The sequence below is a fragment of the Calonectris borealis genome, chromosome 9 (assembly GCF_964195595.1).
Source record: "Calonectris borealis chromosome 9, bCalBor7.hap1.2, whole genome shotgun sequence".
NCBI classification, from domain to species: Eukaryota; Metazoa; Chordata; class Aves; order Procellariiformes; family Procellariidae; genus Calonectris; species Calonectris borealis.
Genome location: NC_134320.1, coordinates 17005291 through 17026153, shown reverse-complemented (window position 1 = coordinate 17026153; position 20863 = coordinate 17005291). Strand labels below are relative to the sequence as shown.

The 20863-nt window shown below is 52.0% G+C and overlaps 1 protein-coding gene across 1 annotated transcript in view; it reads left to right on the top strand.

Moving 5' to 3' along the window:
- Nucleotides 1–6094, top strand: part of TP63 (tumor protein p63) — an 81698-nt gene extending 75604 nt beyond the window's left edge. The window contains exons 9-12 of the mRNA XM_075157101.1: nucleotides 1106–1263; nucleotides 2243–2387; nucleotides 3261–3354; nucleotides 4618–6094. Of these exons, the coding sequence (XP_075013202.1) occupies nucleotides 1106–1263; nucleotides 2243–2387; nucleotides 3261–3354; nucleotides 4618–4914 (694 nt within the window). The 3' untranslated portion in view covers nucleotides 4915–6094. The remainder of the gene's footprint in view (nucleotides 1–1105; nucleotides 1264–2242; nucleotides 2388–3260; nucleotides 3355–4617) is intronic.
- The last annotated feature ends 14769 nt before the right edge of the window (nucleotides 6095–20863 follow it).

The window sequence follows — 20863 nt, the reverse complement described above, 5'->3', positions numbered from 1 at the left end:
TTGAGAGGATATATCGTGTTTGGGAAGCGTGCCCGCTTCTTCAGCACCTTTAACCAGTCTTGCAAATGCCCCTGGTGTCGGAGAAAGAAAAACCCGCGCTCTCGTGGCATGGCAATGCTCTGCCAATTGCGCTGTTGGGCCCGCTTTAATGATCACTTTCTGCATATCCCAAATAAGACCCCACTCCAGATGGAATGCCGCAGCCGTAACTCGATCTGGGAACTGGGCTGCCGTTCAGAAGTGGTCCGGTCTTCGTGCTCCGGATCGCTTACGAGGTGGGATTACAGCTGGGACCCTCAGGGAGGGGGAGCTTGCCAGCAAGCCTCTCTGGCCTGGTTCGTGGATATGCTGGTTGGAGTTTGGGGCTGTCTGGACTTGGGGGAGGCTCGTACTGTTGTTGAGTGGTAGTAAGAATCTGATAGTCTTTGCAGGCAGCCTGCAGGGTTTGGATACCGAGTTCTCTTAACACCAGCAAAAGCGGCGTATCGGTGTCCCAGGCAGCTCTGAGCATCTCAGTAGCGGTCCCTAAGGTGTATGGAGTCTGTCTTGCGCCGAGAGCCTCTGGCTGTTATATATACACCTGATAACAACTTGATCATAAGTATAACTAGGAATTTTGGAGAAACCATGGTGATAATGTGACCCATCTGAAAATTGTTTCTGCAGTCAGGTCTTAGGGGTAGTTAGGATGGTTTGAGATAGCTTCCTCAGCTCTTGTTCTTATGAAAAAGCCTTTGACCACAAGGAGAGCTTAACTTAAAAATACTATTTTCAAGTTTTGGCAGCTCTTTGCTGGCTTTGTGTATGTTCTCTTCAACTGAAAAACTGACGTAGAAACTTTTCCCTAAATAAAAAGAACTGAAAGTGAAGCTTCCCTTTGTCAGTATTTCACCTTTTGTTTTTTAAATGCCCAGAATATCTGGGAAACTTCTTATTTCCTGTTGATTCTCTCTCCAATGATCTTTATCTGCGATGCTCCCATGGTGTCAGTGATTTCACTAGCAGTAGCTCACCACTGCCACAAACAAAAAACGTAGCCCTTTGGATGTGCGCTCTTAACAACCAACCGCTGTGATTCCTGTCCTAACATCTCCTTGGTTTGCAGGACCTCCATGCAGTCACAGTCATCCTATGGCTCCAACTCTCCACCGCTCAGCAAAATGAACAGCATGAACAAGCTGCCCTCGGTCAGCCAGCTAATTAACCCCCAGCAGCGCAATGCCCTGACCCCAACCACCATCCCCGACAGCATGGGAACCAACAGTAAGAAACCCTCGCTCCTTCTTCTCCTGCTCTGTGCGCACACCCCACTAATCTAGGGAAGGAGACTTGGCATCTCCAACTGGCTAGCGTTAGTCCGGGGAGCCTGGAGTCATTCGTGGTAGCAGGGCTGGGAACCTGCAGAGCCAAATATTGCTCGCTGCTGTGCCGTGGGGCGAGTCACCTGCTTTCTCCAAGCTTCAGCATCCTGTTCTGCGCCTCACAGGGGTGAACAGAGCTACTTCTTGCTGCAGATCTGGCTGGCTGCACTGTCATCTGTCTTTCAAGACTTCTTGTTTCTTCCTTTCCCAGCAGCGGAGATGCAAACGTTGGCAAACTTTTTCCCCTCGGTTCAATTAAGACGCTTCTTAGTTTCAAAGGAAATATCTGCATCTCGCAGCTCTGTAACCTGCTTCCTCCTGGCTGCTGAAGAGTGCCCAGCAGCCCTGTAAATCCAGGATGACAGACATGGTTCTGGGGGCTGAGTTTTGTTGGGGTGTTTTTTTGGTTTGTTTTTTTTTTTTTTTTAAATTTCAAAAGTGCTGGGCTCTTGCCCACACCTGTTGCTGATCCCCTTCGGGTGCTCTCGGTGTCTCTGAAAACAAAGCTGTTTGGCTTCTGTATTGGGTTACTCCGCTGGCTCTGTCCTGCTCCTCTCCTGCAGCAGGGAAAGCCGAGACGCCTGCGGCTTGCTTAGGTTTCTACCGAGCCTGTTTGTAAGGGAAGGTGACGCCGCGGCGGCGGCGCTGCCGACAGTTGCTCTGGTGAGGGGAAGCTCCTGAAGGACTGTCTGTCACCTGGTCCTTGTGCGGCCATTGTGGCCTTGCCTGAAATTCCCCGTGAGCTCGCTCCGTGCGGGGCTTTGCAGGGGATTTAAGACTGCTTCGGCTGCGGGTGCTGTCCCTTGGCGCCATGCTGGGGGCGAAGCGGGGCTCTGGGGACGCCTGAGTAACAATGCGCTCCTCCTTCTTCTCTCCTCCAGTTCCCATGATGGGCACCCACATGGCCATGACCGGCGACATGAATGGCCTCAGCCCCACGCAGGCGCTTCCTCCTCCCCTCTCCATGCCTTCAACGTCCCACTGCACCCCCCCTCCTCCGTACCCCACAGACTGCAGCATCGTCAGGTGAGCGGGAGCAGGCTGCCCGGCGCACGTTTCCCACCCGCAGGGAGCGGAGGCCTCATGTCCGGAGCCTGAAGGGTCCTGCCGGGTCCCTCGCCCCGTTCTCCTGGAGCACTGGATCCCAGTGGGTCTTGGCAGTCCCGGGGCTGGTATCCATCTGGGCACGGAGCCTCAAACCCCCATCTCTGAGCAGCTGAGAGAAACAGGGACATTAGGACTGCAAGAAAGCCGAGGGATGCAGCATCTATTGGACTGGTGGAGCTGAGGGCGCCAGGCAGTCTTGCAAATGTTTCTTTTTTCTTTTTCCTTTTTGTTTTTTCTTTTTTTCCCCTTTGGCCACTTGACAAGCCATGGCTGGGGTCAGAAGCCCCTCTGCCCTCCATGAGGTTGAACAGGTGGAAAGATGCTGCCCGTAAAGGAGGAATCCTTTACGCTTAGGGAGGAATGTGCTGATTTGAAGTACTTTGTGTGCATGACGTGTCTGAGCCCCAGACCCACCGCCTTGCTGAAGCCCTCTATCTGTGCAGCAGTCTGCCGTGGGCTCAGCCACCTTCTGGGTGAAGTGACCTGGCAAGAGGGTCCACGTGAGCCTTCCTGCCCCAAGATCCAGGCTGTGTAGCACCCGCTCCTGACTAAGGCAAGGTGCTGCCATGAGGGTTGTCTGCTAGGAGCTAAGCTGAAGGACTCCCTCATTTGTTTGATGTGGCAGCGATGTGGCCTGCTGGCCTGGGATGTCTTGGAAAAGGTCAAGCCAAGGGTGAAAGCTTTGTTTCCTGTTGCTGCAGGTTGGCTGAGTGTTTGGTTTTTCTGTGGTTTGGGCTGTTGCAGCCAGGGTGATCCTTTTTTCTCTCTCCTTCCTTCCTTCCTCCTCTGCAGCTTCTTAGCGAGGTTGGGCTGCTCATCCTGTGTGGATTATTTCACGACCCAGGGGCTGACCACCATCTATCAGATTGAGCATTACTCCATGGATGTAAGTAACTCCTCACCATTTCCTTTGTTTGCACTCTTGGCCCTGCTGTAGGAACGGGTCAGAAATCCAGACTCGGTATATTTTTATTTTTATATGATTAGTTTGATTTAAGGCTGTTGCACATAGAGAAGACTTATTGTGAGGTGAAGAGAGGCCGGGCTCAGGGCCAGCATTGTAACTGCCTTGCCTGGCACAGAGAAAGAGTGTCTCCCCCTCCCCAACGTTGTGCATTATAGCCCCCGAAGTGGCCCCAGCCCACATACCTGTAAATTCTGCAAGGCTTGGTTTCAGTTTACACCGCTCTGAAACACCTCAGTCGCCTGCAGACAAGTAGGCTGTCCAGAAGTGGTCTGCGTTTTTCCCTCCCTGCTTCTGTTTTCTGGCCTTACCTTAACGATCTTCCCTTGCCACTGGCATCTCAGCCCAGCTGTTTTTTTTTCTCTTGCATGGCTTTTGCTGCAGGGTTGCTGCTTCCTCTCCTGTGCCATTGCTCTCCTCGGAGCTGGCTGTCCCCTTTTTTTGCCCCGAGACTTTGCAAGGCTGTGGTGCTTTTTGCTTCCTAGCGTGGGCTGCCTTCCTTCTGCTGCTGCTCTAATTAGAAAAGCTGACCCAAATTAACCAAAGCTGGTTGCTAATTTTTTCAGAAGCTGATATCACATTTCCCAGAGTTTAGGTAATGCTACCCTCAGATACTGCACCAGAGATGATGGGGCCTCAAAGTCCAAGTTTTCTAAGGTTATGTGTCTGTTCTTAAATTTTGGTTATGTTCAAGTAATTACGGCAGTTCCTATAGAGTCAGACCCAGAGCTTCAAGTACTGGAGCTCAGACTTGGATTCTAAGATCCTTTTGCAAGCTTTGAAATAAACACAGAAGTTTTCAAAGCCGTTGAATTTCTGCAGCCCAGCATCCCCCACCACAGACAACTACTAGATCTCCCTGAGGTTGTCTTGGAGGCCTTGCAGTCCAGTTAAACATCTAGCTTTAGGTCACCATATCCTATGCATGAATGTGTGTTTTGTGTAACTTCAAAACAGACCTTGTGTCATTAGTCCTTGCTGCCTCATGGCTACACATGCTTGTTCAGAAGTGAACCACCACTTTCAGGATTAGTGGCTCATCTTCTACAGTGCATGACGGCCACCTGGATTTTAGCAGCTTTGTTGGTTAATAGGCATTTGCAAGGTGGCCCATAGGCTGCTTCTACTCCTGGAGCCCAGCTTACCTAGGGATTGCCCTGTTAAGTCCTCCACCTTGCCTTGCAGGATCTGGTGAGCCTCAAGATCCCAGAGCAGTTCCGCCATGCCATCTGGAAGGGCATCCTGGACCACCGGCAGCTCCATGACTTCTCCTCCCCTCCCCACCTCCTGCGCACCCCCAGCGGCGCCTCCACCGTCAGCGTGGGCTCCAGCGAAACCCGGGGGGAGCGGGTCATCGACGCGGTCCGCTTCACGCTCCGGCAGACCATTTCCTTCCCGCCCCGTGACGAGTGGAATGACTTCAACTTCGACATGGATGCCCGGCGCAACAAACAGCAACGCATCAAGGAGGAAGGGGAGTGAGCTCCGCGGACCCTGCTCCACCCTGCCTCGGCCACAAACTTCTCAGCCCTTCATTTGTCTTCCTTCTGCTTGGTACTGCACCCCTGGACAAAGGGCAGAGGGAGTCTTCTTGCTCACTCATGCTAGTTATGCTCTTGATGCTGTCTAGGTCATACTCCTGGACCGTGACCTCCACCCCAGCTCTTGCAAGGGGAAGAGCTGAGCGAAGGGGGAAGGCGGGTGGTATTTTCTTGAAAGCCGTTGACCTTCTTGAGAAGGCATTGTTCTTGTTTCGTGTTTTCCGTTGGGGAGAGGGCTTCTTTTCTTGACTTTTGAATCCTCACACATCTTGTGGGTGTCCTGACCTACAAACTTGTCTCTCTCGTCCAGCAATACTGCTTTGAAAAGCAGGAAGGTTAAAATAAATTTTAAAAAAGCCAAAAAAACCCCACCCCAAACCCAAATGCAAAAAACCCAAAGCCACCAAACCCTGAACTGGCAGTTCATCCAAAAAATAAATGGGAATCGGTCTGCTGAATGTCGCACTTAAACAGCCTCTTCCCACGGAGCTGAGTGCTCTGTTCATGTGTAATATTCTCCAGCGGAGACAGCACATGCACTTTGCTGGGCAGGCCAGCGCTTGCGGCCACCTGCAACCCACTTTTTCCTTTTCCCTCACCTTCTCTGGGAAAAACCAAACCTGCTGTCTCTTCTTGTTTTGAATTTACATTCATGTGTATGTCCTGGTTTGCTCGTTTCAGGATATAAACGTGAATACAGCCTTCGGTCGCTCTTGACTTCTGTCCCCCACCCAACCTTTAGCCATTCTGTACTACTACTGACATTTAAGCTAGAGAATTAGGCTTTGCCACATATGCAGCATGGTTAGTTTAGCATAAGGATTTGCCTGCCTAGCCTCCAATTGAACAGAGGACCAACCGAGAGCTGCACACTGATTTGTAGGGCTTCAGCTATCCTAAACACAGACAATCTTTTATTTAGACCATGCTAGATTGATTTCCTGCCAAGTAAAGTATAACCGTCTTTAGATATATCTGTTATAGGCTGGAGCCTGTTGTGGTTTGTTGCTGGTGACTATAGACTAAGTGATGAGCAACTAGAAGTGGAGAGTAAGAAAAGAAAGAAATTTCCAACTGCCTTGGAACAAGGACCAGTTCCTGGTAATATGGGTATTGCTACTGCAAAATGTCATGTTTACATGAGAAATTGATTTTTCTCTGTTTTTTCTGTATTGGTTCTACAGCAGCTGTGCTCTGAGGCATTTCCTCTGACTGCCAGTGATCCTGTGGACAAGTAACTGAACAGAGTGCGTGTTTTCACATTTGTATTGGCCAAGGTAGTGAGACTCTAACATATACAAAACAAACCTAAACCAAGGAGCTCAGCTCAGCACAGCTGCTTTCAAGTTCTTTTTAACAGTAAGCCTGATTTTTTTTGGTTGGGGAAAGATGAAAAAAGCAGCTTAAATGTACAACCGAATAATCTCGTTTCAATGCAGTGGCTGTTTTCTGGTCCCTGCTATGTGCCACATATTTCATTTAAGTCTGATACTGTTAGCATCCTCCTCCATCTGTTTGTTGTGCCAGGTCTATGTTGCATTCAAAGACTGCCTTTTGGTAACTGTGCAAGCCTATTTTGGATAGCTCTGAATAGTAATGAAAGATGGTTACCCTGTAAAGTGTGTATATAAATATTTTTTTGTATGTGTAATTTTTGTTTCCTACTGCGTAACATGCCAATTTTTATTTCTTCTTGGGCTACTGGGTCTGACAGAACCACAAGAAAATATTGTTTGTTTTTCTGTTTTTTTTTAATTATTATTTTTATGCGGAATGCTTACAGTATACCTTGTAACAAATGACTCATCACTGAACAAATATATTTGTATTTTTCATACTGAGATTCCTGTGTTACTTTGCAGTTGAGGGAGGGAGGGGGCAGGTACTGAAAGCCTGTTTTATCATTTTATTTTGTAACACTTCACAGAGCAGCGTCCTAGATTTCAAAGTATTTAACATGCTCAGTGTGAAAACTTACTATGTCTTTTTTTTTTTTTCTATATGCTACAAAAGAAGCAAGTCATCCTGTTCTTGACTCGATGCAAGATTTAATTCAGCGGGGCAGTGTTAGTGCGGGGAAAGTGTTAGTTGCGGGTACTTTGCAAATTCCTGGAGGTGAATTAGGTTGTGCCCTTCTCACCTCCAAGGTGTTGCATCTCCCTTGTGTAATCCTTCTGAGCTGCTTCAGTATTGTACAAATATTGATGCAAAAATACCGTCATTTTAGGAACTAGGAAGCTTCTGACTATAAAGGTTAATGCAGTTAATGCTGTGCCCAGAGTCTGGGTGCAAGAACTTCAGTATCTGCTTTTCAACTCAGCAGTGAGATGGAGCTTTTCTGCTGCATCACTAATGATTAAAATATATGCTGTGAAAACCTTTTTTCTACTGTATACAACTATGAAGCCCACCATGTATAACTCGAATCTTCAAGTGAGTTTGAACTGCTGTAGCTTTTACCCTCCCCTGTAGAGCTGTGATATTTTTGTTTTGTTTTGTTTTGATACATCAAAGCGTATGGGTTAATTGAGCTGAGAATCTGCCAATGCTTGTAGCAATGACAGTGTTGCCTGCACCAAGACCTGTGTGTGTTTTGGAACACCCTGTTGTTGAAGTCAATGAAAATAAAAGCCAAACTGAAAATGACACTGAATTCCCAAACAGCTTCTTTTCTTGCCTGTGCGCCTTCTTGGAAACGAGCTGGAGCCTTTGTTGCTGCTTCCTTCTCTGAGCAGCCGGGGCTTAGCGTCACCTTTGCCCACGTGTGCAGTTTTCTAATCCCCATACCATCCATGGCACAAGGGTGTGTTATAAGGTGCCATCACACACCCATCTGCCTCCTTTCTGGCAGACCGAATGGGTCAGCCCCTGTAAGCCTCTTGGTGAACTGTGAAGTCTTCTGGCTTTTGCATCGTTTGCAGGCTCTTTTTTGCCCTTTCATCAGGTTTCTTTATTCTGTTTCTGAGCAGGGCTCCGGGAAGTGCCCCGTGTTCAACGTCCTGCTCAACCACAAAGGAGCTGTGACTGCTGTGTGCCCTGGCCGGGGGGAGGGAACGTGCGCTTTGAGCAGGCAGGGTCAGTGCTGCCCTTTCCTCCACACTTGTGAAATAGCCTTGCGCAGCCATCTCCACCATCCCACTCGGAGCTTGGGGAGGTTCGTCCTCCTTAGTTAACTTACACCAAAGGCTTCGTGCATCATCCCATGCATCCTCTCTCCTACCAAAGCCTTTTCCTTCGCACCCTAATTCCTCTTCCAAGAATTTGAAAGAAGAGCAGCTCAGAGCCAGTGGCTGTTCTAAAAGTGATGGAGTGGCTTTCATCAGCTGGTGGCTTCAATCTGTCCGTGGACCACCACATTAACAGCCCAGCTTCATGAGTGGTTTCTGTGTGGGGCCCCATGTCTGTCTGTCTCTTACAATTTTCCTGGGCTATGGTTGAGGGAGGATGCTCGGGAACGGGGAGAGTCCAAAAAAAACCCCACAAAGATGTCAAAAGAAGATCTGGCTTCCCTTGGGAGTTAGTTTCATGTTTACCATTAGGGCAGGGAAGGCCTGCCTGATTTCTTTGGTTCTGGTCACTGTTTTTTTTCCCTTTTGCCAAAGGATTAGAAAAGCAGTTGTCTCTGGATAACAATATCCAGAGGCATCAGTCCCCTGGTTGCACTCTGGCAGTCAGGGATTGCTTGAATGTGGTGTTAAAAACTAGCATGTTTCCCTCAAAAGAGAGAAGTGCTACTACAATGGCTGCAAGAACTTGCTGTTTCAGCTGATGGACTCTTCGCCTCTAGATGAGCAAATTGGATCAGGTAAAATAAGATTTCAGTTTCTATTAACCACGTCGGCTTGAAATATGTTTGCTGATGGTTGAAATTGCTATCTGCTGTGATCCACTGCTGAAGTAGGAACTTCTGCATTGCTTATGTTACAGCAAGGGTTTCAGTGCTGAGGAATCCCAAGCGGGCGCTCTCCATTTTGCCCTCCACCCGTACCCGTTGGAATTTTGTGTTTGGATGTTGGGATGCTTCGTATGCAGGCATGAAGTTTTCAGGGCAGGGATCCATCACAGGCTTCCAGCTGTGTTTTGCAAGCCTGGGTGGACCTCTGAAGACGTGCATGCCCTTCTATGCTGTTTTCTAAGCGTGCTGAAGCTAGCAGTCCTCTGGAATGAAACTTATCCGGACACAACAAAACTTGGCAAACTTCCGAGTGGAGCCTGTGAAGGGTGTCTTGCTCATCACGTTCTTCCTGTCCTGTATGGCTTAGCAGAAACCCCTGCCTTCCTGACAGCAAAGTGGCTGCCTGTGCTGCAGTGGGACGATTGCAGGACCTGGCCTCCCACTCTGCCTCTTTGCAAGTTGTTTCTCAGCGGGAGCTTGGGCTGTTTGGCTTTCTGATTTGCTGAGCTGTGAAATGTGTAGCTTATACAAACCGCTCTGTGAAGGTTAGTGAGAGGAGCTGTACCAGGCCAGCTGTTCTTTAGCCCCGAAAGGTTCCCTGCATATTCCTCTCTGTGGGGCGGCAGTGCATGGCCACTACCCAGACGTGGAGTGTGGCCACCTGGGCACGGGCTGTGCCGATGCTGAGGTTTCGCCAGGCAGGTTTGGCAAACAGCCTCGCCTGGCTGCCAGGCTCGAGCTGGCGGTTTCTGGGTCCTGAGATGTTTTGGCTCTCCGCGACCCGTGACAGCAGTGAATGATTTTCCTGAGTGTATTGCAAAGGGTGGAGGCTGGAGTTTTGGAGTCTTATTGTTAATGTTTCATACGCTGGCCATGATGGTCAAATAAACTGGAAGGAAGCTAAACTTTATGCTCTGTTGCCAAGGACTGGCTGCAGCTTTCTCCCAGCTTGCTTCCCTAAGATTAAGGAGCCAAAATTTTACTCAGAGGTATATGGCAGTAGCCCTTTCCTACAGCTTTGCTCTCCTGATCTGGGCCCCATGGACTGGTCCCTTTTCCTTATACGCCCATCCCCTCCCAACTGTATATACCATCCCTTCAGCACAAGGCCTTTAACATCAGCACTGTGGATACAGGTAGTTGTGGCTTTGTGTGTGTGTGTATTTCTATTAGTAGGTGCCTTTCATTCAGCAAGGAGTTGGAAGCCCTCCGCAGCCTGCTCCATCTGCCTATGGATGTTTCAGGGCTGTCCATCGCAGCCATGCCCTGCTGCTGGGTGAGTGTGGAAACGTGCTTCCTTGGCTCAAACTGTTCTAAGGCCTTTTTGGGGCGGGGGGGGGATCAGCTGGTTTTGTTAAAATGCTTTGACTTCCTTGTAAACAATCCTGTAGTGTCACCTGTTTTGTTCTTAGGAAACATCAGCTCTGCCTTCATGAAGTGAGCCAGATGCCTGGGACCACTGGTGAGTAAAGGAAAGGTTATGAGGGAGCAGCGGGCAGGAGGCGCAGGATTTGGGGTGAGATGGGGGGGCTGTAGCTGCAGCCTCAGGGCACAAGCAAGCACTGAGAGGCGTCTCCAGGGACAGTGCAGTGACTGGGCCTGCAGCATTGAAGCCAAAGGCTGAAGACTCTGAACCACATATGAGGACCTTGCTTGTGCCCATCATGTTTCTGCCTTGGTGGCTGCAGTCACAGCAGTACCACGCCTTGCTCTGCTCCCACAGCAACAGCAGACACAGGCCCATGGGCAACTGGATTTCAACCTGATAGCTCCAAGATTAAGTGTTTGGTGAGGGTCTCCATGTACCATTCCGCTGATTTTCTCACTGCTATTGCAGTGCAGTGCCCTTTGCATGCAGCGATAATGTGAGCACGGCAGCCAGTGGCTTTTTTGGCTGTGCCACTTTCCCGGACGATGGGGATACATGCTCCAACAGGAGGTGGGTGCCTTCTGGCATGCTCAGCAATTACTCACAGGCAGCTGGGCTGATACCAACCATTACAGCACGCAAGGGAGATGCTTACATTGTCTCTCCCAACTGCCTAGGGTAGGAGATTAGGCTCCCTGCATCATCAGGGCAAGAAAGTCCCTGGGGAGCCATTCAGAGCATATTAGCTTCCCACTCTGAATCATGCCCAGGAAGATGTGGTCTCATTATTGCCTGCATCAAGGCCAAGGGAAGACTAAGCTTGTTTGTTAATATTAAGCGGGACGGCTCTGTCCGTGCAATCAGCTTTGCCAAGGTCCTAAGGCTTGTAGGTGCAGTGCGAGAGACACTCTCATGGCACAGCCATGTGCAATCCAGTGGCAGGTAACTGGCTGCAGGGCTCTGCGTGTGGCAAAGAAACTGGTGCAGGGTCTGAAGAGAAAAAGGGAAAAACTGAAACAAAATAAACCAGCAGACCTGGAGAAGAGATGGTGCTTTTTCTCTTCTGTTTTAACGGCCAGCACTCTTGAAATGAGTGTTTAGCAGCACACTTAAAAAAAAAAAAAAAAAAGAAAAGAAGGAAAGAAAGAGTACAAATCGAATCTGGCATTAAAAAAAGTTTAAAAATTGAGACAACGGGAGATTTGGCTGCACTGAAGCCAAGGCGCTTCCGAGTATATCATCTCCCACCCGCGTGGGTTCCTCTGTCAAGGGAATTTGTAATGCTGTCTTCATAAAAAAAAAAGAAAAAAAGAATAAAAATAAGGAGGGCAGCGGTGATGCCGAGCCGAGCCGAGCCGAGCCGAGCCGAGCCGGCGGAGGCCGGCGCGCTGCCCGGGGAGCCACTGCCCTCTAGCGGGACCCGCTCCGGGCCCGGCCCTGCTCTGAGCTCTGGGGGCTGCTCTGCCGCCGGCAGCATGAAACGGGTGCAGGGCCTCGCTGCAGCTCCAGGTGGCTGTGGCTGGCTTGGCGGGGCCGGGGCGGGTGAAGGCTCATGGTGCCAGTCCTCCTCCTGCCGCCGTTGTGGTCCCGCGTTCCCCGCCACAGGCAGGTGCAACCCAAATCACGGAGCCTGTGTGCCCCCCTCAGCCCCCCAAACAACTCCTGTGCCCACAGCGTGGGCATGAGTTTTATAAAACTGCCTTTTCCAACACCTGTCCCCTCGCATACCATGTGCAAGAGCTGCAGCAGCAACTCTTGTTTGTTTATTTTGCATGGGTGGAAGAAGCAAGTGACCTGTTGGTGTTTCAGAGCAACTTCCACTGTAGCTTTCTCTTGGGAAAGCTGCTGCTCTCCTGCCCTTTGCTGTGCACCCAGGGAATCCCCAGTGTTGTGCCCTTGCCAACCAACACCAGCACAAACGAGAAATTCAGAAGATGAAGACCAAAAACCATCAGCTGCCAACATGGGAGAGATGGCTCCTCTTACTCCAGGCAGCTCTTGGGTGCAAAAAGCCTGAAGCTGTGCCCTCGGTTGGTGAACCTCTGCCCAGAGATGTCTCCACAGCCAGAGCCTAACCACCCCAGGAGGCTGGTTGGAGGCGCATTGGAGGCAAGCAGCCCTGCATGGTTATCCCGTGCTGCAACACCCTGCAGCCATGGCCAGCGTGCAGCAGTACCTCAGGCTCCCAGCGCCATGCGTGCCCTGCCCAAGGGCACGAGAGGTGCTCCACCTTCCCTCCACGCACACACATGGAGCCTTGGCTGCAAAAGTCCTCCCTGCCAGAGCGATACACATCTCTTCTTCCAGCTGAGAAAATACCACCAGGTATTTTGCAGGGAGCACACGCCGCAGCCAGGAACTCCCACAGCAGCACCTGGCTGGAGCACCGGCGGCCAGCTCCGGGCTCCCACACCGCCACGGCAGCCAGCTCAGCCAGTCTGGGTGGGGAGCCCGGCACCCCGCCAGGGCCGACCCGCCTGCAGCACCCAGCACCCCGCCGTGCACCTGCGCAGCTCCGCAGGGTGCTGCGTGCGGAGGGGGGCGCCCCCGGGGCTCCCCGCGGGCTGTTGGCTCCAAGGCCGTGAGCTGGCTCTGGCTCAGTTTGCTGGTGCGTGCTGTAAAAGCTCGCCCCACTCGTTTGGCCCACATGCGGTTCTGCCCCAGGGGAGGCCAAACGTGAGAGCAGCTCCCAGCACTGGACAGGCACCCGCCGCAGCTCAGGGCTGTGCCGTGGAGGCAGGTTGCTGCTCCCAAGTTGAAGCTGGGGAGCTGGAGAGGATGGCACCCACTTGGCTGGGAAGTGGGGAGGGGTATGCCGTGCTGGCAGCCATAGGCAGTGCTTGTGCGGGATCTGGGCTCCGGGCCATGCTCTGCCCACGCAGGCTCTCCTCTCAGCACCCAAGTGCCCCCATTGCACACCCCTACCCTGGCCTCCAGGTCCCAGCCCGGCTTTCCCGGCTGGGGTGGCCGTGGCCAGAGGGAAGAGTGCCCAAACCACTCATTTGCACATAAAGGTGTGAGCTGGATGCTCGGCTCTCAGGCGTGGACAAGTGTTTGTCAGGTGTTTGCTTTCAGTTATTCAGCATTCAGTCTGAGCATTTCCAAGCTCTCTCCTACTTGGCCATCTCCAGTCTTTACCTGCACTTTCCTTTCCCCCATCAGCAGCTGCAACAACATGAAGCTGGGCAGGAGCAGGTCTGAAGGGGAAGATGTTGGGGTGGCCTCTTTCTCCCTTAGATGGGATTTTTCAGCTCTGTCCTGGAGCGGTAAACTCTGGCAAGGTGTTTTCTAGGAAAGCCTCTGATTTCCTCCAGTTTTTCTTGAGCTTCCTAAACAGCACCCCAAGGAATCTGCTGACTTTTTTCTATTTTCTTCCTGAGGTTGTTTTTGTTTGTTGGCTGGTTCTTTTTTAGTTTTATTTTGTTTTCCCAAATCCCTTTATGAGCCTCTGATTAACTCAGGTTCTGATTCCTTGGAAATCGCCTCTGGAGACAATGCTGAAGATTTCTACACACGTGATTCATCTTCTTCTTGGCTGCGTAGCCCTCAGTGCTGGAATTGGGTAAGAAATGTTACAACAGATCCTAGTAGTCTATAGCAGGGATGTTAGGAAACAAAATATTGCACAGTGCTGCGTGAAAAACTCTTTGATTAATTAAAGGCGTGGGTGGCTACACAATTGCATCAAATTATCCATGCGCCATGGCGAAATGCAAGATAAATGCATTGATCTCTTATTCCAAGGACACGGTCAAGCAGCCTGTGCTGAACCTGGAGAGAGATGCCAACCTGAAGGTGAACACGAGTGTTTTCATGGAGGTATTTTTCACAGAAACAAGAGGTAACGGGCTACCTGTAGCACAAGGCAAGATGCCTAGAAGGTGCTGCAATGCTCATGTGTAAGAAGCCCAGCCCCAGAGCAGAGTCCAGCACCCTTCCCCCAGGGCAGTATTTGGCCCTCTGAAGGCTGATGGAGAGCCCTGCGCCCTGAGCAAATACCCAGCTCTGAGCGCCGGCACATGTGAGCCGGTCCTCTCCCTTCTGGCATTTAGGCTCTGGCCTGAGCCCCAAACCCACAACATCCTTTGAAAGTCCTGAGCAAGACTCGCTTTTTCTAGAGGAGCAGCCTGTGGCAGTGCCTGCCTGCCACTGAGGGTGATACCTGGAGGACACAGACCCCGCTGTTTGCTCTCCCGATAGGAAAGTTTTCTTCCAGCTTTAAGTGCTGTGGATAGCAAGACAGTTACTTCTATTATAGTTTATATTCTGGCCTTTATTGCTGCTTAATTAGTGACTTGAACAGAAGGAAGCCAGCGTTTAGGAGCTATCAGCGGGCGGGATTGTCCTGTGCATTGAAGGGTAAAGGCTTACGGTAAAAACACATGCACCAAAACCACACACAAACTCGATTTGCACAACTGTAACAGCAGTGACTCAGCTTGGCCCAAAGAAGGGATGGCTGAACGTGTTCCACCTGGCCCTGAACCTTATCATTTCACCCAAGGGTAAAATATTAGCAAGTAACCATTAAGGCAAGTACGTTACTGTCAGGCCATGGGCAGCAGCTGTCTCAAATTATTTCAGCCTTGTCTCGGGGGCGAGGAAATTGGACGTGACTGAAAGCCCTGCCAGGGATGCCAGCTGAATATGGGCAGGTGAGGAGGTGAAGGCGAAGGCACTCTGTGTCCCACACAGGCTGTGACCGGCTGCTGTCTGGTAGAGGTCTCAGGAGCAGAGAGAGCTGATTGAAATTTCATTTTTAATTTTTTTTTGTTGTTTTTGTAGTGGTGCCCCCATGGCCAGGAAGCAGCACAGAGCTGCGGCGTTTCACGGGAGATGAAGCCCAGCCAGAGAGTCTGGCTGGGAAGACATGGAGCACAGACTGCAGCACTTGACTCTTTTTCACATCTTCAGGAGGGACAGAGTAGGGCCTTCCTTCTGCTCCATTTGAGTGAAGTGACGCTGGGCCCAAGGAGCTCACTGGTTAACCCTTGCATGCCTGGTTAGGCCAGGGCATATGGAATACCTTTGAGAAGGCTCTCAGCTAGTTGAGACAGCCAAATCAAACCCAGTAAGGCTGCAGAAAAGGGTGCCCAAGATGGACATCCATACTAATATGGGCAAATTTCCTAAGCCTGCTTTTCTTCCCATTCATGCTGCTTTAGCTGGTAGTGAGCATCCCTATTGCAAAGGAGAGAAGAGCAATGCTGACCAGGGTGGCCAGGTATGACAGGGAGGGAGAACGTCCAGGTGATGCTCCCAGAGCTGGCCTGTTCCCAGGCAGCACCCTACCCTTTTTCCCCTCCCAGGGCGGAACAGGAGGACCCCTCCAGTGCATTTGCCCCTGTTTATACTGAGCGTGTCTGCAAGGCAGAACTGCCTTCAGACTAGCATGGCCTGGCAGCACGCTGACTAATGACTTGCAGAGCTGCTGAGGAAGGGGAAAGCAAAGAGTCCTCTTGGGTTTTCCTGAAAACTAGAAGGTATTTTTGAGAAATCAGCAGCAGCCATGTCATCCCTTGGGAAGAGTGGAAGTGCTGGAAGTGAGATGCACTTTGAAGGCAGCAAGGGAGAACCCAAGGCAGTGCCCGGGGTGTGCAGCACTTGGGTCTCCCCTGTTTTGCCGGTGCTGTGTGCTGGGGCAAAGAGGTGCTGAGTGATGGCAGCTCTTCTGCATAGCCTGGAGCATGAGCTACCCAGCAGGAGCTTCTGACCTGGAAATTTTCTTTTGCTGCTAGGCCCATCACGAGAGCAGGAGAGATGTTTGTTATCTTTTGTCTGGTGGCGCCAGCGGTTGAGCAAGAGGAGCCAGAGGCCGGCTGCCGGCATCTGTATTCGTGCCATCCGGAGCTCGCACCTAATCCCGCTGGGTGGAGGACTCGCAGGCTTGGTAACGTTCCTGGTATGGCGTATCTCACCTTTTGTTTCGGTGTAATTAGTCTGAAATGGGAGAAAGGATGTAGCATCTTCCACCTCAAGGGGATCCACTAAAGATTCGTTACGCTCCCAAAGCAAATGCAATTTGTGGATTTGGCCTGATTCCCCCCAAGCGGCGATGCTAGCAGCTCCAGCCACCACCATCGGTCCCAGCAGCCGAGGGGCGGGCAGGCGTGCCAGCAGCTCTCGGCCACGCAGACCCCGCGGTCAGGCTGCTTCCAGGGCACTGGCAGGGTGCGGGTCATGGCTGCCGGGTCAGTGCCGCAGCTCCCGGAGCAGCTCTTCAAGCAAACAGGGAGGAATGTTTTGGTGCTGGCTGAGCGGGGCAGGGTGTGCGCTCATCAGCCAGGCTTTCTCACTCCCTACAGCGCCTGGGTTTGGTGTGAGTACGTTTACTTTCCCTGCAGCATCTCGGGTGGCTCCAGAGGGGTGGGCAAGCCCAAGCTGCCAGGGGAGCCTGGTGGCAGCACCAGGGTGGGCTTCTGGCTGGCAGGGTGGACCTGGCAGTCTGCTGGGCGCAGGAGAGCCCAGCACATCGGTCGCTTATGGCTGAGCTTTTGGAAGATGCGTGTGAACATCCTTCTCTTCGTAGCTGTGAGTGAGATGGGAAAAACCCTCCTGGGCTGCTCTGCTTGCGGAGGTGCTGCGAGGGCCGTGTGAGTCCTGGGGAAGCACAGGGCACAGCCAGGCTCGGGATAAAGTCCGTATATACCTTGTCCCATCCCTGAGAGTTGCTGTCGGGGCCGCGTTTTGATGCGGGGATGGTTATTCTGAAAGCGTTCGCTCAGAGCGCCTCAGGGTGTCAACCGCACACAGCTCAGGGCTTTCCCTGGGGACCTTCGGGGACAAACGCCTTCCCTGCAGCTGTGTGAAATGAGACCGGACAACGAGGCCGGGATTTTCGGTGATCACTCCTGGACTGGCAAGGAGCTCACAGCCTGCCTCATCCTCTCCCAGTGCCATGGGCTGCCCATATTAAAGGCTTCATTTTCCTTTGACCAGTTGCATAGAGCAAGGAAGGATGGGCTTGCACTAGAGCTGTTTCCAGTGTGTTTGAGCCGGGGAGAGAAATTAAAAAAATGCTGTGTGAGGTGGCTGAGGGCTCTCCCCACCCAGCCAGCGAGCCCGCTCCCCCACACCCAGCTCCTCTGCTCGGAGGAGCCGGGCTGTGGTCCCGCCGCTGTAGGCAGGTAACTGTCACAGAGAAGATAGACATGAAACTACTCAGCTCCTTCTGCCTCACCCAGGGCCAGAAGGGTTTTTTGAAAACAAAAATAAAGGGGAAAATTCAGTCTCCACCCATCCACCCAATTTGGCCGGCAAATCAAATAAAACAATCTCGGAGCTGGCACCACTGGAGCGGTGAATGCCAGCTCCCAGCCTCTCACACGAGGTGTCGAAACGAAAGGAGATGAACAAACAACCCCCAGGTGCCTGGGGGCAGCAAACTGGTTTTAAGATGCTGGTGGGTTGTTTTTTTCCCGTGCAGTGGTGGGACCAGCCCCCTGCGATACCCCCAGGACCGGGCAGCTGCCCCGCACGGTGCTCGGCCATCCTTGGACCATGGGCATGCGTTGATGGGTCTCCATGAGAAGAGCTTCATGCAGAAATGCATGTCACCACAGATGGTTTTCGTGGGCATCCTGGTGTGGGGCCATGAGGCCAGTGACTAACAACATGATGAAGGGGATCACCTCAGCTGTGCCCAGCCACTGCAGAGAGCCCTGCAGGGATGAGCCTGGTGCCAAGATGCCCCACAGCAGCTGGGGCCCCTGTCCTGGACAGGCACACTTGGCCCATGCGTCCGGTTACTGCAACTAATATGAGGCTTTTAAAATACAGGGCTTTTGCTTCAGTGGTTGTCCAGTCAAAACTTCCTTGCTAGAGCTACGTACACTCAGAGATGGCTCTAGGTTTGCCGTGAACAGGCCTTTCACAGGCGTGACAAAGATCTTTGCAAAATTTGCCAGCGGGTCCACGGTCTCCTCTCTATGAGGGGGATCATAAGAGAAGCTTTTCTCCACCTTTGCTACGGTCCAGTTAAAGCACTGTGAGCAGCTGGGAGGTGCCTTGCAGGGCATTCGCACTTCTTTCCAGCTTCTGCCTCATTGCACTCAAACCAACCAGTTTGATTTCTTGCACTGGAGCTGCCTAAAGCGCACTGGTGGCAAGCAGTGGCCTCATTTCTCACCGACAAAGCAGGGACCAGCCTTTAGCCCAGCACTTTCAGCCAGCGTCGGGTGCAGAAGCACTGCAAGGAGGTGATGGTGGTGCTGGGCTGCACTGGGAGGTCAGTTGGGAGCAGCCGGGCCCCTCCAATGCAGCGTTTTTCCCCCGAACTTGGGAGCGAAGCCACGCTAAGGCCCTTGCGAAAAAGCCATGTGTGATAAAAGGGGTGTTTTTTTCCGGTGTTTTTCCCCGTGTGCCGGAGCCGTTGGGCTTGCATGCAAGGCAGCGCAGGAGCTGCTTATCGGCTCACCCCATCGCGGCAGCAGACTGATGGTGCCGTTACCATCTCTGCTGTTAATCTCCTGACAAATAAAGGAGGGGTAGAAGCTAAACTGAGCTCATATTAATTCCCCCTGCCCTGCCCTGCTCAACCTCAGGAAATACCTACTAGAACTGCCATTCTCGTTATCCAAACCACCCCTGGAAATGATCATTAGCTGACTTGCTCCTTTGCCAAGCGTGTCCACTCGCCAGCCTGGCTCCATTTGCCCACGGGGCCCTCGCATTGCCTGCTCCTGCCACGGCACGCAATGCGGTTGCCTGCACCCGCGCTCTCCTGCCACGGCCTCGCACGCTGCCCGCTGCCGCCCAGCCGGACCGAGGCTGAACCCCGCTCCCCTGCGGCTCACCGGCTCTCTGCCTTGCCCCAGAAACAAGGTGAGGGTGGCCAGGCAGCTCTCCGAGTTGCCTGTTTTGCTTTCTCAAGTTCCTGTAGTGTGCTGGACTTATTTTTGGCAGGGTTGGATGGTGGCCAGGGCGTTGGGACATGTTGACATTTATGATTTTTTTTACTTTTTTTTTTTTTTTGCATAACAAAGTTTTGCTAAATGAGAAGGAAACAAAGTCGGTGCCAGCTTTCACCATGTGTTTAAAACAAGATAAAAGTAATGCTGGGCTGGCTGTGGCATCCACTAGACCTGTGGAGACAGCAGTTCGCTGGTGCAGTGTGTGCTCTGGGGAGGGACGAGTGACCCACGCACACCACGCTGTGCTCCGGGAGGATATGAGGGGCCCCGCCGTTCTCAGTGGCATCTATTGCACCCGTCCGTATGGGCCCCCCGGACCCAAAGTGAAGGCAGGGCTGTGCCTGGGGTGAACAACGGTGCAGGATCTGGCCTCGTGCACGGCTGCACTGGCTTGGTTCTGGGGTGCCGGTGCTGTCGCTGGCACCAAGGCTCCTTATACGCTGGGTTTGGGTGCCCGCTGTGTAAATAGGGTGGTGGGAGGGGAAGCAGACATATATATGTGCCCATCCACATCTGGGGAAGACCACAATGTCGTGGGACCCAGGCAGGGTCATACCCTGATGCACAGACAAGCAGCAACATTTCCTGCAGGACAGGGTGGTTCTTCTGGTGGGGTGTGGGTGAGGGAGCAGCTGCGGAAACAAAAGATGTGCATGCTTCTTTCCTTTTTTAATATAGTTCTTCCCCAAAGCAGGACTAGCCCATTTTTATCTCACTGCCAGCATTATTAGAGCCAGCTGTTTTGTTCTTTCTTTTCCCCCAGGTTGGGCAAGGGTGTGGACAGGAGGAAACAACCTTTTTTTTTTAATGACAGGTTTTCATGGGAAGATGTTCGGCTGCCTGTGAGTGCTCAGCTTGGCTCTGCCCAGGTTTAACCAGGAGGGCTGAGCACTGCTCACAGTGCAAACTCCATCTCCTTCCTCTGCTCACATCTTTCCCCTGACCAAATCACCGGAGCTTGCAGGCAGCCAGCAGCTGTAATGCAAAGCTGACAAACTGGTCCAGGCTCTGCTCCCACCCACGACCAGCAGCCGCCTCTAAGGTGGGGAGACCCTTGCACAGGGACTGGCCAACCTTACGTGCGGCAGCTGGCGGGCATGGTGCCACCCAAATTGTCCATCACCAGGGCAGGGACCGAGCACCAGGGTGGAGAGATGGCAAAAGGGATGCAGCTGCAGGGTGGGATGAAGTGGCAGCAGAAGGGGGTCTCCAGCCAGGCTGGCTGCTTGCAGGGCTTGTTGCTGGGTCTCCAAGGGTCATCAAAGCTGCTGTATTTTGGGCGGTCAGTCTAGCTCCTGGGAAATAAAGGGGACATACAAAAGGTCCAAATATACCATATTTTATAAGCTAATCATGCCCCAGCTTGGAATCAATGGGGATTAGTCATGATCCAGTGGAGCTGCTGGACACTGACTTGTCCACATGGGTCTAAGCCTCCACAGCAATTTTGGTGAGGTTCAATCACTTAAAAGTAACGCCTCAAAAAGTCTCGCAGGCTAATGCCTATGGACACGCCCAGGTTTTAGACTCTGTAGCCACTGGACATAAAGAGCTTTAGGTATTTCAGCCTTGACTGTGGATTTAGGAATTTGTAAATATCCGCAAGTCTTATTTTCAGGTGAGGTTTCAGGGTGAGCTTTTGGCTGGAGGGAAACTTCCAGCAGCCAGTTGCAGTAAGGCATTTACAACCCAAAGGGGCTCAGCCTCAGACTTT